Below are 15,741 nucleotides of genomic sequence, written 5' to 3' on the forward strand. Positions count from 1 at the left end.
TTGTTACCCATCATTGGTATGTAAACCGCAGTTTGAGGACATATGTCTTATGCCGCGTACATACGACCGTTATTCATGTCATGCAAAAAAACAACGTTTTTCTAGACGTGATTCCTCTAAAGCCTGCCTTGCATACAGACGTTCGTGAAAAAAATGCTCGAGCAAAGCACGGTGACGTACAACACGTATGACGGCACTATAAAGGGGAAGCTCCATTCAAATGGCGCCACCCTTTGGGCTGCTTTTGCTAATTTCCCTGTCTCATAACTTGCTTCTGAGCATGCGCGTTTTTTCCCCCTTGTAAAAGCATACACACGACAATTTTTCAAGACGTGAAAAAGAACGATGTGAAAAACTACAAGAATAAGTAGAGCAGGTTATAATTTTTTTTAGGGAACTTTTCTCATTGAGAAAATTGCTCTGGAGCATACACATGACCGTTTTTCACGACCAATTTAAAAAGTTGCATTTTTCTCGTCATGAAAAACGTTGTGTGTACGCTGCATTAGTCTTAGGCCAGTCATTTTCAACTAGGATTCTTCCAGAGGTTGCTAGGGGTTCCATGGGCTGTGGCTGATTGACCTCCCACCTGCATAGTTCCAGGGCCAATTATATTTGGCATAACATGCAGCAAGACAAAATTATCCTTTTATCTGTAAAGCCCCTTTACAGGGGCGGACCGATCAGTTTTTCAGGTGGACCCAATCAGACCCTCCAGTCTCCTTTATGGAGCTGTTTTTAGCAAATAGGATATCATGTCGGAGGGTGTCAATGGGCACATGTCACCCGCTGACATCCGATCCTATCCGCTAAAAATAGACTAATGGGCATCCATTCCCTATCTGTCTAGTGGATCAGATGGCAATTGGGTGTAAATGGACAGGCAGTACATTTGCAATCAACTGCCCAGAGAGGAGAGTGGGCAGTGTCTGTATCCTCCCTATATAAGCAGAGCGTAGACGGACAAGCCATCCCACTGCTCAGTGGGGATAAGTGGACAGATTTCCTGCTGAGCAGACGGACTCCTGGCATAGTCTACCCTGTGTGAAAGGGGCCTAAGAGGGGTGTAACGGTCACCACCGTTTACGATATTCCATTCCTTCGCCCCACGACAGCTCATCCGACAATCCAGCCGACAGGACCCATTGGATTTCCCCCAGAAACGAGACATACAGCTCTGTTACTGGTTCAAAAATGAATGAATCTTTTAATGGTAAAACTCAGGTTTATATATAGTTCACAACCAAAAGGAATGTTACAGGGACAATGAAACTCTCCACCCCCAAAACATCACACAATGGGGCTTCATACACATTCTTTTAGATAATGACATTCAGATGAGTTAATTATCCCCCAGACGTCCTGACTCTAAGCTATTCACCTGCATAATACACATTCCTATGTCAGACATTCTGGGCCAGATTCACAAAGAGTTACGCCGGCGTATCAGTAGATACACCGACGTAACTCGCAATCTAAGCCCGTCGCATTTTTAAGTGTATGCTCAAACTGAGATACACTTAAACCTACCTAAGATACGACGGCCTGCGCATCTTAGGGTGCAATATTTCTGCTGGCCGCTAGGTAGCGCTTCCATTGAGTTTGGCGTAAAATATGCAAATTAGTAGAAACACTGATTCACGAACGTACCATTGCCCGTCGCAGTAAAGATACGCCGTTTCCGTAAGAGGTATGCCGGCGTAAAGATAAAGCTGCCCCCTAGGTGGCGTATCCTATGTTAAGTATGGCCGTCGTTCCGGCGTCGAAATTTTGAAATTTTACGTTGTTTGCGTAGGTCGTCCGTGAATGGGGCTGGACGTCATTTACGTCCACGTCAAAACCAATGACGTCCTTGCGATATTTTAGGGACGGCGCATGCGCAGTTTGTTCGGCGCGGGGACGCGCTTCATTTAAATGAAACACGCCCCCTACCCGCCGAATTTGAATTCCGCCGGGTGATTTACGCTACGCCGCCGCAACTTTACAGGCAAGTGCTTTGTGAATAAAGCACTTGCCTGAAAAACTTGCGGCGGCGTAACATAAATCAAATACGTTACGCCCGCCCAAAAATACGCCCATCTACGTGAATCTGGCCCTCTGTCTCCGACAATAAGCTATTCACACCTGATACAAAATACACAGACATCTGACCTTTACAGACTTAATCAGTACAATAGACACAAAACAGTATTAGCATCACACAATGGATAATGGAAGATCTTAGGAGCCCAACTCAATTAACACCTCTACAGTCTATTGACCTGTTCATAAGGAACAACTTGTAATATTACAAGATATCCTGCAACACATGAATTATCATTAATGTCCCATCTCATGTAATTTATGATATCATTCCTCAGTCATCCTATGCCCCTATCAGACATAGGATGACCCTAGACCCAAGAGTCATTGCTGAAGCTGGCACAGGAGTACCCCACATCCTTCAAAAGTCTCTGGGTGTCACGGGCCATTCCGTTACAAGGGGCATTCTGACCACCACTTCATTCATCCAACTGACAACCGACTTAAGGGGCATTTTCCCTAGTGACTTCCAATAATATGGCTTTAGTAAGGGTTCCTCAAGACCTGAAAATAGTTTTAGGGGTTCTTCTGGGGTGAAAAAAGGTTAGAAAGGCTGCCTTAGACCAATGAATGCGTCACATCTGCTGCAGTATCAGTAGTAATAAACCACATCCAGGATGGATGGGCAACATGTAGAATTGAATAATTCTTAAAAAATCTGTTAAAATAGATCTTAACCAAATCACTAAAATCTCATATAAGCTTTAATTGTTAATGCCATTTTAATCACTATTATCAGAAAGTCATTCCATAGCAATAATGTGCAGCTCACACTGGAACGTGTGCAATGAGACATGTGCACAGTCCGACTCTGAACTTCCAGGCAAAAAACGTGCAAGAAAATAGTCTCTGTGCTGGAAATTTTCTGAACAGTCCAAAACAATGTGCATATAGTCCAAGTGTGAATGCAGAATCCAATATCAAATGCAGAGTGCAAGCGTCTTCATCCAAGGCAAGTGCCCATTTTTCCCCCAGCCTCATCTGGCTCATAAGCAAGCCTCTCTGATGAATACTACTAGTCAAGCGATCACTGGCAGATCAATTTCTTGTTCAATCCAACAAGGTCAGGCTTCCCGGGTTTACATGCTCAAAGAACAGAACAGAGGAGAAAGGGGGGCTTCATAGTGCAGTATATTTGATAAAAGTAGTTTAGTAAATGGTATATAAACTTACAGTTAAACGGCATAAACACAGCATGCAAGTAAAAGACTTCCGGTCTTGCCCGTGACCGGAAGTGACGTCAGCACAGCTCTTTCTCCCTGACACGTTGCGTCACTGTCCACGTGACTTTCTCAAACGGCTTTTTATCATAGTTCAGTTATGCCCTGTACACACGATCAGTCCATCCGATGAAAACAATCTGATGGACCGTTTTCATCGGTTAACCGATGAAGCTGACTGATGGTCAGTCATGCCTACACACCATCGGTTAAATAACCAATCATGTCAGAACGCGGTCACGTAAACCACGTACGACGGCACTATAAAGGGGAAGTTCAAATCCAATGGCACCACCCTTGGGGCTGCTTTAGCTGATTTTGTGTTAGTAAAAGACGATTTGCGCTTTTCTGTCTGTTACAGCGTGATGAATGTGCTAGCTCCATAACGAACGCGTTTTACCAGAACGTGCGCTACCGTCCCCTAATTTAGTCTGAGCATGCATGGATTTTTAACCGATGGACGTGCCTACAAACGATTGATTTTTTTCTATCGGTTAGTTATCCATCGGTTACATTTAAAACAAGATTGATTTTTTTTAACCTATGGATAAATAACTGATGGGGCCTACACACGATCGGTTTGGTCCGATGAAAACGGTCCATCAGACCGTTCTCATCGGTTTGACCGATCGTGTGTACGTGGCATTAGAGTTTACATCTACTTTAACCATTTATACAGGTAATTTGGAAATTAAGATGATGGCTGATGATGGTAAGAACATAGAAAACATTCCAAAAAACACACACCATACCAAGCCGTGTATCATGGGTATAGTAGCAGCCTCAGCTCTGGTTGTGGTGGTGGCATTCCTAATATACAATATAATCTGACTTGTTCTATTTTGTCTTTACAGGAGAAAAACAACAATTATTAAGATGAAATTCTACGTAATTCTCTGGTTAGCTTTTCTTCCAGACCTTTGCTACCTTCAGCTGGCATTTGAATACTCAGAAAACAATGGTGCAAGTGGACCCAAATGCACATACACATTTGTTGTACCACAGCAAAAAATTACTGGGGCTGTCTGCATCAGCACTGCCAAGTTCCCTGAAGCTTTTGGAGTAAACAGAAGTGAAGTGGAGGAACTAAAACAGGAGCTGAGCCGTCAGCAGATTGACATAGAAATGCTTAAAAAAATGGTAGATGTTGACCATGAGGTAGCCACTGAAATGGATCATCTAACAAAAGAGAATAGGAACATGGGATCCCGTCTCAGTCATCTCCGTACCCAGTTCATCCATGAAGTCCACCAGAGGAACAATAAATCAACTGACGTCATCCAGGAGGAGAGCAAAGGCATCAATGCCACTGCTGAAGTTCTCAAGTTGGCCTCCAAGTATAAAGACCTCCAGGAAATGTATAATGTCCTAGCTTCTTTAGTTAACAACCAGAGTATTACCATAGCACGTTTAGAGGAGCAATGTATTCAAACCAGTTCTCGGCACCAGGCTGATAAGGTAAGGTTGATCACATAGCTCATGCTCAAAAAAATAAAATATATACTTTTTATTAATCCATATCGATAAATTGTGGTCCAAACTGCTTTATCAGGGGTAAATACCTTTCTGGCTCCTAAATCTTAAAAAAGGTGCAAATATGACATTTGGGTAGGTTTTGATCAGTAGCTTGCTTGTCTCTGCTCAAAATAACATTTTAGAGGAATATACTGTATAACAGTTAACATAATGTAAAGCTGCTCAGTCACTGAACGATGTCATCAAATGAGTTCAATAAAAAAACATAATAAAAACTCTCCTTGTTGTCTGTGATTGTGGATGGGGCCTACTTGCCCTGCACGTGTACGGGGATACCTCTCATGTACATGCTGATCAATGTCCGAGACCAGGTGAGGTCACATTTGTGTGAAAGTCAACATTATGGTGGTACACGTACACTGTGTGCAGTAGTATAACATACAGAGCTTCTCTGTGAAGTGTCTTGTCCCATGTCACTACACTTTAGGAGGGACACTGCTGAGCACCTATGCCCTCTCCACCAGTCCAGCGTAGCTCTGCCACCTCACTCCCAGTGACAGAGTCGGGTCCTGTAATGGGCCATGCGCGGACCTCGTGCATGCACCTTATTATTTCCTTTTACTCTCCCATACCATGCAGCTGTGTATATGGGGCCTTCGTACCGCTGTTTTGGTCCCAATGTTTTTAGGGAACCGACAGCTATGGAAGGAGCCAGAACACGACCCCCTCATTACCGAAGCACCTGTCGCCTACGCCAGGTACCACTCTTTGTTGACCCACTGTTATGTATTCCCACCAGTTTGTGGTTGCCTGTGGCAATTGCTTTTCTGCGCCGACTTTCCTAACCTTTTGTAACGAATGGCCTTGCTTTTATACCCCCGTGTGTGCTTTACAGGCCCTGTTCTTTCAGTATGCCTTTTACCACCATGCACTTCTTTCAATGACTTCAAAACAAGCTCAAAAACAGCTCAATAACTTTAAAAAACACTTCAGGAACATTACAGTTCAAAGTGCAAATAAAATCCTCCTGACTAACTAAACTGTGGCTGCCTAGGCAGGTGTGAGCCCACAATTGGCAATTACTGGGAAATCCCATTAGTCCCTGTACTACTTTGGTCCGACTTTGATGCAAGTTGAAGTCCATAGAACTGAAGTTTACACAGGCATTCCCTGATATCATGGCAAAATCACATGACTTACAAGTCTTAGCAGTGTGAAAGGGGCCTTAGGGTGATGGACGAAAGTTGCTCTGTGCTTACATTGTTCTCCTGGTTTCCTTGTGGTCTCGCTTCCCGAGTCTGGCCTTCCCTCTGTTTATATATAGACCAGGGAGGGAGGCAGGACCCAAAAAAGCCCCTGAAACTGGCAGACCCACGGTTAACCCATCCATAACCTAAGCAGTCAAGTCTTACTTACAAAACATTCCCCTAGTAGGCACCTGCCTACACGCTGCCAAACACCACAGTAATAAAGAGCAAATTATTGCCAAAAACACATCAATATCCAACACTTCCAGGAGTGGGGATTTCCTGGTCTCCGTTATTTGATCCACTAGATCCTACATAGAAACTGTGCCCTGTAGTGACGTATGAGTCAATGGAAGGAACCAGAAAGTATTGCGGAATACCAGGAAATTGACACTCCTGGAAGTGTTGGATTTTACAGAGACTTTGGGCAGTGGTTTCCCTTCTTTACAGAAGTGTTTAGCAGCACAGGTAGTTGAAAAGGTGAGTTTTTAATTTTAGCTTTCCAGGGGACCCTTTTTGGAATTGTTTGTATATTTTAGCCATACAGTTACTGTACATAAAATCTGAACTTACTAACCTGAAACAAGCATGCAGAAATCAAGGTCAGTGTCAGAACTGATTTGCATATATGTTTCAGACAAGTGAAGGAAATGGATCAGCAGAGCTTCAAGGCAAATAGCATTTTCAGAAGGAAGGGTTAGTAATAGCAGCTCTTATATTTCCTAAGTGAAGACTTCCTATAAAGCATTTGTTAACTGAAAAAAATAAATATCCTGTTCCCTTAAAGCATGTTATACAGCACAGTGCTTGTGCTGTGTAATTTGGCTCCCTGTATCACCTGAAATACCTGGTTGATCCTGCCTGGCTATACCCTCTCCCCTGTAAACTGACCATGATTTATCATGGCTGCTGAGCCCCCGATACTGTGGTCTGTTTGCGTGCCCTCGTCATATGCAGCCCTGCTGTCTCTTTTTTGTCCTCTCCTCCATCTTCTCCCCCTCCCCTCCCTGCCTGTCAGCTCTGCCCATGCCACGATCTTCCCCTTCTGCTGCTATCATATCTTTACTATGAACATGCCATCCCCTCTGTTATATAATGCTATGTGTCCCTGTGCCTGTGTTATATAAAAAAGATGCCGATTATACCGTATATATCAAAATGTCTCCCAGCACTCACGTGACTCCTGGATCTCTCTTCTCCCCTCCTCTCCGGCAGTGCTTGGCCCCGCCCACTATAGTTGTCAGCCGAGCAGAGGAGAGAACCGAGGAGTCACATGAGTGTCAGGAGACACTTTGATATACAGTAAAATCTGCATTTTTTTTAATAACAGGGTCACAGGGACACATAGCATTGTATAACAGAGGGGAGGGCATGATCATAGTATTGTGGGTTAACAAGCACTTTAGGTTCTTTTTTAGTCTGATATGTCTAGACTTCAGCAAAATATGTGCTGTATATGTTTGCAGGCTACACCATCTGATGCTGATCCTACTGATGTAAAGAAGAAACAGAACCGTCAAATCCATGAAGAGGAAAAGGATCACATAACTGTCAGGAAAGAAGGTCCTCAGACACAATCAGATCCAGTCCCCAGTACAACACCCAGTGCCCCTGATGTCACGGAACCAGAGGCCACCAAATCAACAGGTACTTCAAATGGGATTACAAAGACAACAGTTTAAAAAAATGTGTACCATGAATTCATTTCATCATAAGATATAGCAGAATGGGTAGATTGAGGGGCAAAGTGAGTAGATGAATGACTGGATGGTAAGTAATTGTGAAAATGGCACAATGTAATCTTATTTGGAAATGAAAAATTGAAGGACCAGCCCATTTACATAAAAGGGAAATTTCACTTATGAGTGGGTAGGCTAAGATTCCATCAGCAACTTAAGGTTTGGGGTGTTCCCGCTCACTCTGAGGTGTTACATTATACATAGTGTAAAATAAATCAGACATCCAATAGGAAAAGCCAAACTTTCCAATAAAGAATACATCAGGTGTGAACAACTGGAAAATAAAGAGCAGAGATTTACAGCACAGTCCCAAAAGACATAAAAAAACTAGCAGGTGTTTAAGACAAGATCTGAACTGTGCTTAAGAAAAGCAACCAGAGGGCAAAGGGCTAGTCACTAGTATTGTCAATAGCATGGTTTCTCAACCAGGGTTCCGTGGAACCCCAAGCTCCCGACTGTCCCTGATTTCAAAGGACTATCCCTAAATTTGGAACATAGTCGTCTGTCTCTTTTTCCTCCTCATTTTGGTCTGATCTATATCATTGTATAGAAAGTGCACTATTTATCTTTCAAAAAGTGTTGCCCGGTGTTAAACCTTTCATCCAAACTCTAAATTGCTGCATTTGTAAATTTCAAAAGCCAGTAAAAAATAAATAATAATGGTAAAAAAAATGCACTTGAGGGTTTAGGTAATTGTCCTGTGCCTACATACTTTTCAAATAGGTGTCCCTCATTCTCATTTCAAAGAGTTGGGAGGTATGGAACTCAAGGGTTCTTCTAAAGATTTCTAGGGCCAGCATGGGGCTCCTTGTGCAATGGTCAATTTCTGCCTCTCAGATAAGGTCCCACTGACACGTTGCCCCTTTTAGTTATCTGCAAGGGGGAATCCTTCCCAATAACCATAAGTGTAAGAAGTATTCTTCCCACTGACCATAACTCTAATGTATCATGAGTTGTAGATATAAAGGCATACCCCACTTTTAAGTACACAATGGGGTTTATTTACTAAAGCTGGAAAGTGCAAAATCAGGCTCACTTCTGCTTAGAAACCAATGAGCTTCTAGGTTTTATACCCAACGCTTAATTGAAAAAGCTGGGTATAGAAGCTCATTGGTTTCTATGCAGAAGTGAGCCTGATTTTGCACTTTCCAGCTTTAGTAAATAAACCCCATTGTGTACTTAAAGCGGGAGTTCACCTGAAAAACAATTTTTAACATTAGATTAAGGCTCATTTTGTCAAGAGGAATCGGGTGTTTTTTTTTTAAATCGAAGCAGTACTTACCGTTTTAGAGATAGATCTTCTCCGCCGCTTCCAGGTATGGTCTTTGGGACTGGGCGTTCCTATTTGATCGACAGGCTTCTGACGGTCGCATACATCACGTCACGAGTAGCCGAAAGAAGCCGAACGTCGGTGCGGCTCTATACGGCGCCTGTCAATGAAATAGGAACGCCCAGTCCCGCAGCCCATACCCGGAAACGGCGGAGAAGATCTATCTCTAAAAAAGTACTGCTTCAATTTAAAAAAAAAAATACCCGATTCCCCTTGACAATATGAGCCTCAATCTAATGTTAAAAATGTAGTTTTTGGGTGAACCTCCACTTTAAAATTGGGGTATGCCTGTACTACTTTTTAGCAGGGGTTCCCTGAGATTGAAAATGTATTTCCAGGGTTCCTCTGAGTTGAAAAGGTTGAGAAAGTCTGGTCTATAGGCTCCAGGCAGCTAAATTTTCCCGTTACTGGCTTACCATGCCTTGTTCCACAATATATGAATGTGTGGAGGTGACCATCTCCGTAAAGGAGAGTGCTTTGCTTCCTTATTTCGAAGTTGCCCCCCTAATAACTGGTGATCTAATGACTGGTGAAGGAATAATGGTGCAGGAGAGATTCAGAAAGCACAGATTCAATGATTGAATGAAACAGGAGCACAGAGATGCTTGTCTGCAGCCTGCAGGTCCATAGGTACTACTTCCCCTCCACTAAGGAGAACAGTGATTAGCACAGCAGTGACATCCTCAAATCCCACACTAAATTACATGATAATAGCATTCAGTGCCTTAGATCTCACACTGCAGACATATAGCTATGTCAGGAAATGCACTATTATATTTCAAGAACAAAGTTGATTTTTCAAGCTACTGCATTTTTAAATGTTCCCTATAACACTTTTTGATTACAGGTTCACTTTTTTTTAAATCTGTTTTGTTAGCTTTTAAGCAGAAAGAAAAGGTGAACATACTTTAGGTGGACCAACCCCACGCAGGGGGAACCCAATAAAGAGAACACAACCATCCATACAACCAATAAAGGCTGTACCTAACAAGATGGTTCATGTACCAGTCCACAACACCGTATGATGTATAGCAGAGCATCTTCTCAGAGTAGAGGGGTTCAAGTGAATTGAGAATAGGAGACAATGCAGTTAGCCTCACATAAGCCTAAATTGACCAAGTCCACCTCAGTTAATGGGCCTACTAGACATCTTGCCCATACACTATTAATTTTTTTCTTGCTGCCCCTATTTTCATAGGTGTCGTGGTAAAAAGGGAGGTTTGAATTAACGAAACATTTCCAGAAAACAATAAGAGAAAGAGAAGCCTTTTTTCCAGTACATAGTATTTGATTTTTTTGCATAGAAAAGTAACAGACCTAGGAGTATCTCTATAGTACATTAGGGTGCCTTTCAAAATGAATGGCAGTGCAACGCACTAATGCACATAACGTTCAATGCGGTAAGATGCAGGTTTAACTTGGACTCATTGAAATGGTCTGTAAAAGGTTTTGGTGCCATAATATGCAACTCAGTTTTAGGTTAATTCACAAACCTCTGCTTTAAACCTGACCCCAGTGTCCTTCTCTCACCCACTGACTCTTTGGGCTTAGTAGCGCCATGCTGCATTTTTTTCAAAAGCTAAGGAAGAATTCTGTCTGATCTGTACGCAGGTTGGCATGTGGTCCATTCTAGATGGGGCAGGATCTGGGACCACTGAGTTAACCTTAAATTTTATAAAATGCTCTAGTTTCCCCAGAACCTGGGCTATCCATAAATAGTGTCAAGATGAAAAAAGATTATAGCTGTTACTGTTAAATATTGTCATGTCTATGGCCAGGACCATGGGTGGATTGTTACGACGCCTTGCTGGGTGGACAGACGTCAAGCGGCATCTACCTCCTAAAACCGCGTAACAGCAACCAGATCATGCAAGCCTGGTGTGAGCAGACAAACAATGGAGGGGGATGGACAGTCATACAAAGACGACAAGATGGATCAATCAATTTTTTTACTACCTGGCAAAACTACAAGGTGGGTCCAACCTTAATTTTCCCTTTAAAAACAGAAAATAAACAGTAATTGTGTAAAAATATCATTGTTTTAATATGTTCTGTGCAACCCTCTTTAGACTGCTGTGCTGTGGTCACCGACCTTAATGCATGTGCCATTCACTCTGTTAGGCCTCGTACACATGACCGAGAAACTCGTTGTAAAAGAAACATCGTTTTCGGGAATCTTGTCAAGCTTTCTTTGCATACACACTGTCAAGACAAAATCTCGTTGTTCTCAAACGCAGTGATGTACAACACGTACGAATGCACTATAAAGGGGAAGTTCGATTCCACTGGCGCCTCCCTTGGGGCTGCTTTTACTAATCTAATGTTACTGCGTGTTAAGTAAAAGTTTGGTGAGAGACGATTCGCGCTTTTCAGTCTGTTATAGCGTGACGAATGTGCTCCATTACGAACACTACTTTTACCGAAGGTGCGCTCCCGTCTCATACTTTATTCTGAGCATGCGCTGGTTTCTAAGCATACACACAAACGTGTTTCTCGTCGTAAACCAGCCCGACGAGAAACACGATGAGGAAATTGAGACTCCCAAAGAGAAAATCTATTTTTTTCACGTCGAGATCCAAGACAGTTTTCTCGACGAAAAACATACACACGACCGTTTTCCTCTGCAAAAAATCTCTGCCACCAAGTTTCTTGATGGATTTTATCGAGGAAAACGGTTGTGTGTACGAGGCCTGACAGTAGCAGCCAATGCATCTGCTACATAAAAGAAAACCTTTCTACTTGCAGCATTACTGTGCATTAAGAGCTGTTTAAGAAATAATATTGTATTATAATTTGGTTACAAAAGATAAAGCAAAAAGTTATAACATTTTAAATCTTAAAGTGTATGCGTAGCCAATTTTTTTAGAAAGGCACAGGCACGATTAAAACCCTATCAGACTTTTACTGCTGCCTGTGTCCCCAGAAGGTAGATTTGCCGCCTCTGTTTGTCCTGTGACCACTGTCACTAAGGAAACCACAATTTTACAGTTGTCACAAGTACAAAAGTTGAAGGGACATCTTCCACTGGGGACAAGTGTTTAGGTGACAATTACAAGGCTAAGTTCCCTCACTTTGTAGAGATTTTCTTCAACTGAAGTGAAGAGAATCTTTCCAATAATAGACAGCAAAAAAGGACTTTTACCTTTTCCTAATCTATACTAAACTAAAAATAAAAGTTCAATCTATGCATACACTAGAGTGCCATTACTTCTATTATGCTTTTAAAACATTTTTTGCTCTTATCTTCCCCCAGAATGGATTTGGTAATTTGGACAGTGAATACTGGTTGGGCCTTGAGAACATTTTCTGGTTGGCCAACCAGGACAGCTACAAACTCCTGATCCTCATGGAGGACTGGCAAGGACGCCAAGCCAGTGCCGAATATGACCACTTTAAGCTGGAACCGGAGAGTGATTTCTACAGGCTGAGGCTTGGCCAGTATAGAGGGACAGCTGGGGACTCCTTATCTTGGCACAATGACAAACAGTTCAGCACCCTGGACAAGGACAAAGACTCCTACCTGGGTAAGTTGCATAGCAAAGACACTAGATTTTACTGAAGTTTAAAGGGGTTGTAAAGGTTTGTTTTTTATTTTCTAAATAGGTTCCTTTAAGCTAGTGCATTGTTGGTTCATTTACCTTTTCCTTCGACTTCCCTTCTAAATGTTTTTTTTCTTTGTCTGAATTTCTCACTTCCTGTTCCTCCTCAGTAAGCTTGCCCCCATCATCCAAGCTGTTCTGGCTGGGGGTTAGTCAGCCTACTCGCCCTCTCCCTTGGGACTACATCCCTGCAGGGAGACGCTGTGAACACTAACACTACTAACTACTACTTCTAGGGTTGTCCCGATACCACTTTTTTAAGTACTGATACTTTTTTTCAAGTACTCGCCGATACCGATTACCGATACTTTCTTTAATGTCAAGTGACTCTACCTTTTACAATTTTTTCATTTTATTTTTTTAATTATTTTTTACAATTTATATATATATTCTTGTGATGTGACTGAGCTCCACTTCTGGTGAGGGTATCTGATACAGTAGATGTTGTGTACAATCTAATGGGAGATTTAGTCCACCTATACTTACCCAGAGTTACCAGCTATAGGTTGATCTTATGGGGGTCAGCAACTAATCAAACATGATCTACCCATCATTCACTGTTTTGTGATGGGTAGATAGCGACGCTGTGCTACCAGGTTCTGACCTCTTCGACAGTCTCTCAGACCTCAGATCAGAGCAGCAATGTGAATGCAGAGCCAGGGGAAGTCATTTGCTTCTTCTATGTCTGACATTATCCATTCTCCTAAGTCTGACCTGGGAGGACTGCCCTCACTCTGCTGGGAGCTGCTGCATCTGAGTGCTGGTGAATACATTTTTACAGAGGGAGGGGGGAAGTTGTGCTGTGGCACTCACCCATGTACTTTTCATTACTTACTACTGACCTCTTTGCTACTTTTTACTGACCCCTGCACTCTGTCATTTATTACTGACCTCTGCACTCTGTTATTAATTACTGACCTCTGCACTCTATTACATACTGCTGACCCCTGCACTCGGCATCACTTACTACTGACCTTTGTGTTAATTTTTACTGACCCCTACCCTCTGTGTTTTTTAGTTATGACCTCTGCACTCTGTTACATGCGGCTGGCCCCTGCACTATGCATTAATTAATACTGACCTCTCTGTTATTTACTACTGACCCCTGCACTCTGCATGACTTACAACTGACACCTGCACTACCTACTCACCTTTGAACTCTGTGTTACATACTGCTGACCCCTGTACTATGTGTCACATGCTACTGACCCCTGCACGCTGCATTACTTACTATAGATACCTGGACTCTGCACTACCTACTGACCTCTAAACTCTGTGTTACTTACCACTGACCCTTGCCCTCCGTACTACTTACTTCTGACCTCTGAATTCTGTGTTACTTACTACTAAGCTCTGGACTACATACTGCTGACCTGTGCAATCTTAATTTACTCATGACCCCTTCACTATGTGTTACATACTATTGGCCTCTGAACTGTGCATTACATAAGCTGAAAAGGTAGAATAGGTTTGTATTTTTCCAGTGACATTTGTATTATAATTTTCTACGTTTTTTTCAATCCTTCTTTACTTTTTGCTTAAAAAAGTGCACTGCACCCTAGTGATCTTTGATCTCTGCCATGTTGTTCAGATACATCTCCACTTCCCCAGCTTTCTCCACCCCTGTAATATATCTTACCATAAAAGTCAACACTGGAGCCATATGACTTACCGTATAAAAGCAAAAACACATATATAAACATAACAAATGTAGTTACAAACCAGTTTTTCTTCATATTTCTCGAAACAAGGGTTTTAACAACCAGTATTACAAGACCAATGTTCTGCTCATAAGTGTATACCCTTCTGTATCCTTTGCTTTATTCTGTTTCCTCAGGTAATTGTGCCCATTTCCAGAAAGGAGGCTGGTGGTATAACATGTGTGCCCACTCTAACCTCAACGGAGTGTGGTATCGTGGAGGCCATTACCGTAGTCGCTACCAAGATGGCGTGTATTGGGCTGAATTTCGTGGTGGTGCCTACTCACTAAAGAAGGTTTCTATGCTGATAAGGCCCAGCAAATAGACATCTTTTCTGTTTACATTGTCTTCTATAAAGAAAAATATAGGTCTCCATAAAGATTCTTCCACGATCCCCAAAGATCAACAGAAGGCAAATGTCTAACTTACTGTAAGGTCGGCAAGTCCCTTTCCTGACTCTGGTCTATTCCCTGGATGAACACAGTACTATTTAAACATTCTATATAGTTTAGGTTAGATTGATTTTGGTGTTTCTTATTTCAATTCCACTACTCTTACTGTGAAGAACTCTACCAGAGTTGAAGGTCAAAATCTCAAAATCCGTGAGGAGCTTAAAGCGGGAGTTCACCCAATTCCTTTTTTTTCTATTTTCCCCTTAGATTCCTGCTCGTTGTGTCTAGGGGAATCGGCTATTTGTTTTAAAATATGATCCGTACTTACCCGTTTTTGAGATGCATCTTCTCCGCCGCTTCCGGGTATGGGTCTTCGGGAGCGGGCGTTCCTTCTTGATTGACAGTCTTCCGAGAGGCTTCCGACGGTCGCATCCATCGCGTCACTCGTAGCGGAAAGAAGCCGAACGTCGGTGCGGCTCTATACTGCGCCTGCGCACCGACGTTCGACTTCTTTCGGAAAATCGTGACGCGATGGATGCGACCGTCGGAAGCCTCTCGGAAGACTGTCAATCAAGAAGGAACGGCCAGTCCCGCAGCCCATACCTGGAAGCGACGGAGAAGATGCATCTCGTAAACGGGTAAGTACGGATCATATTTTAAAACAACTAGCCGATTCCCATAGACAAAACGAGCATGAAGCTAAGGGGAAAATGTGTAAACTATGGGTGAACCTCCGCTTTAACAAGTGTTCTGTTAGAGTTTGTTAATTAATTTTGTTTACTTGTAATGAATGTATTTAAGTATATTGATCACATTTGTCTTAATGGGAATGTGTCAAGATAGCAATATGGGTGCTGCCATTGGTTTTAAACATGCAAGCTTCAGGGTTATCATCCTTTAAAGCAGTGGTCTCCAAAATGACACCGATAGGGCACTATTCCTCCCACTAATATCAA

At 42.5% G+C, this 15,741-nt stretch overlaps 1 protein-coding gene across 1 annotated transcript in view; it reads left to right on the forward strand.

The window, feature by feature from the left end:
* Positions 1-14,795, forward strand: part of ANGPTL6 (angiopoietin like 6) — a 32,281-nt gene extending 17,486 nt beyond the window's left edge. The window contains exons 2-6 of the mRNA XM_040346388.1: positions 4,157-4,760; positions 7,492-7,672; positions 10,873-11,066; positions 12,348-12,618; positions 14,531-14,795. Of these exons, the coding sequence (XP_040202322.1) occupies positions 4,179-4,760; positions 7,492-7,672; positions 10,873-11,066; positions 12,348-12,618; positions 14,531-14,718 (1,416 nt within the window). The 5' untranslated portion in view covers positions 4,157-4,178 and the 3' untranslated portion in view covers positions 14,719-14,795. The remainder of the gene's footprint in view (positions 1-4,156; positions 4,761-7,491; positions 7,673-10,872; positions 11,067-12,347; positions 12,619-14,530) is intronic.
* The last annotated feature ends 946 nt before the right edge of the window (positions 14,796-15,741 follow it).

Source organism: Rana temporaria, chromosome 3, assembly GCF_905171775.1.
Source record: "Rana temporaria chromosome 3, aRanTem1.1, whole genome shotgun sequence".
Lineage (NCBI taxonomy): Eukaryota > Metazoa > Chordata > Amphibia > Anura > Ranidae > Rana > Rana temporaria.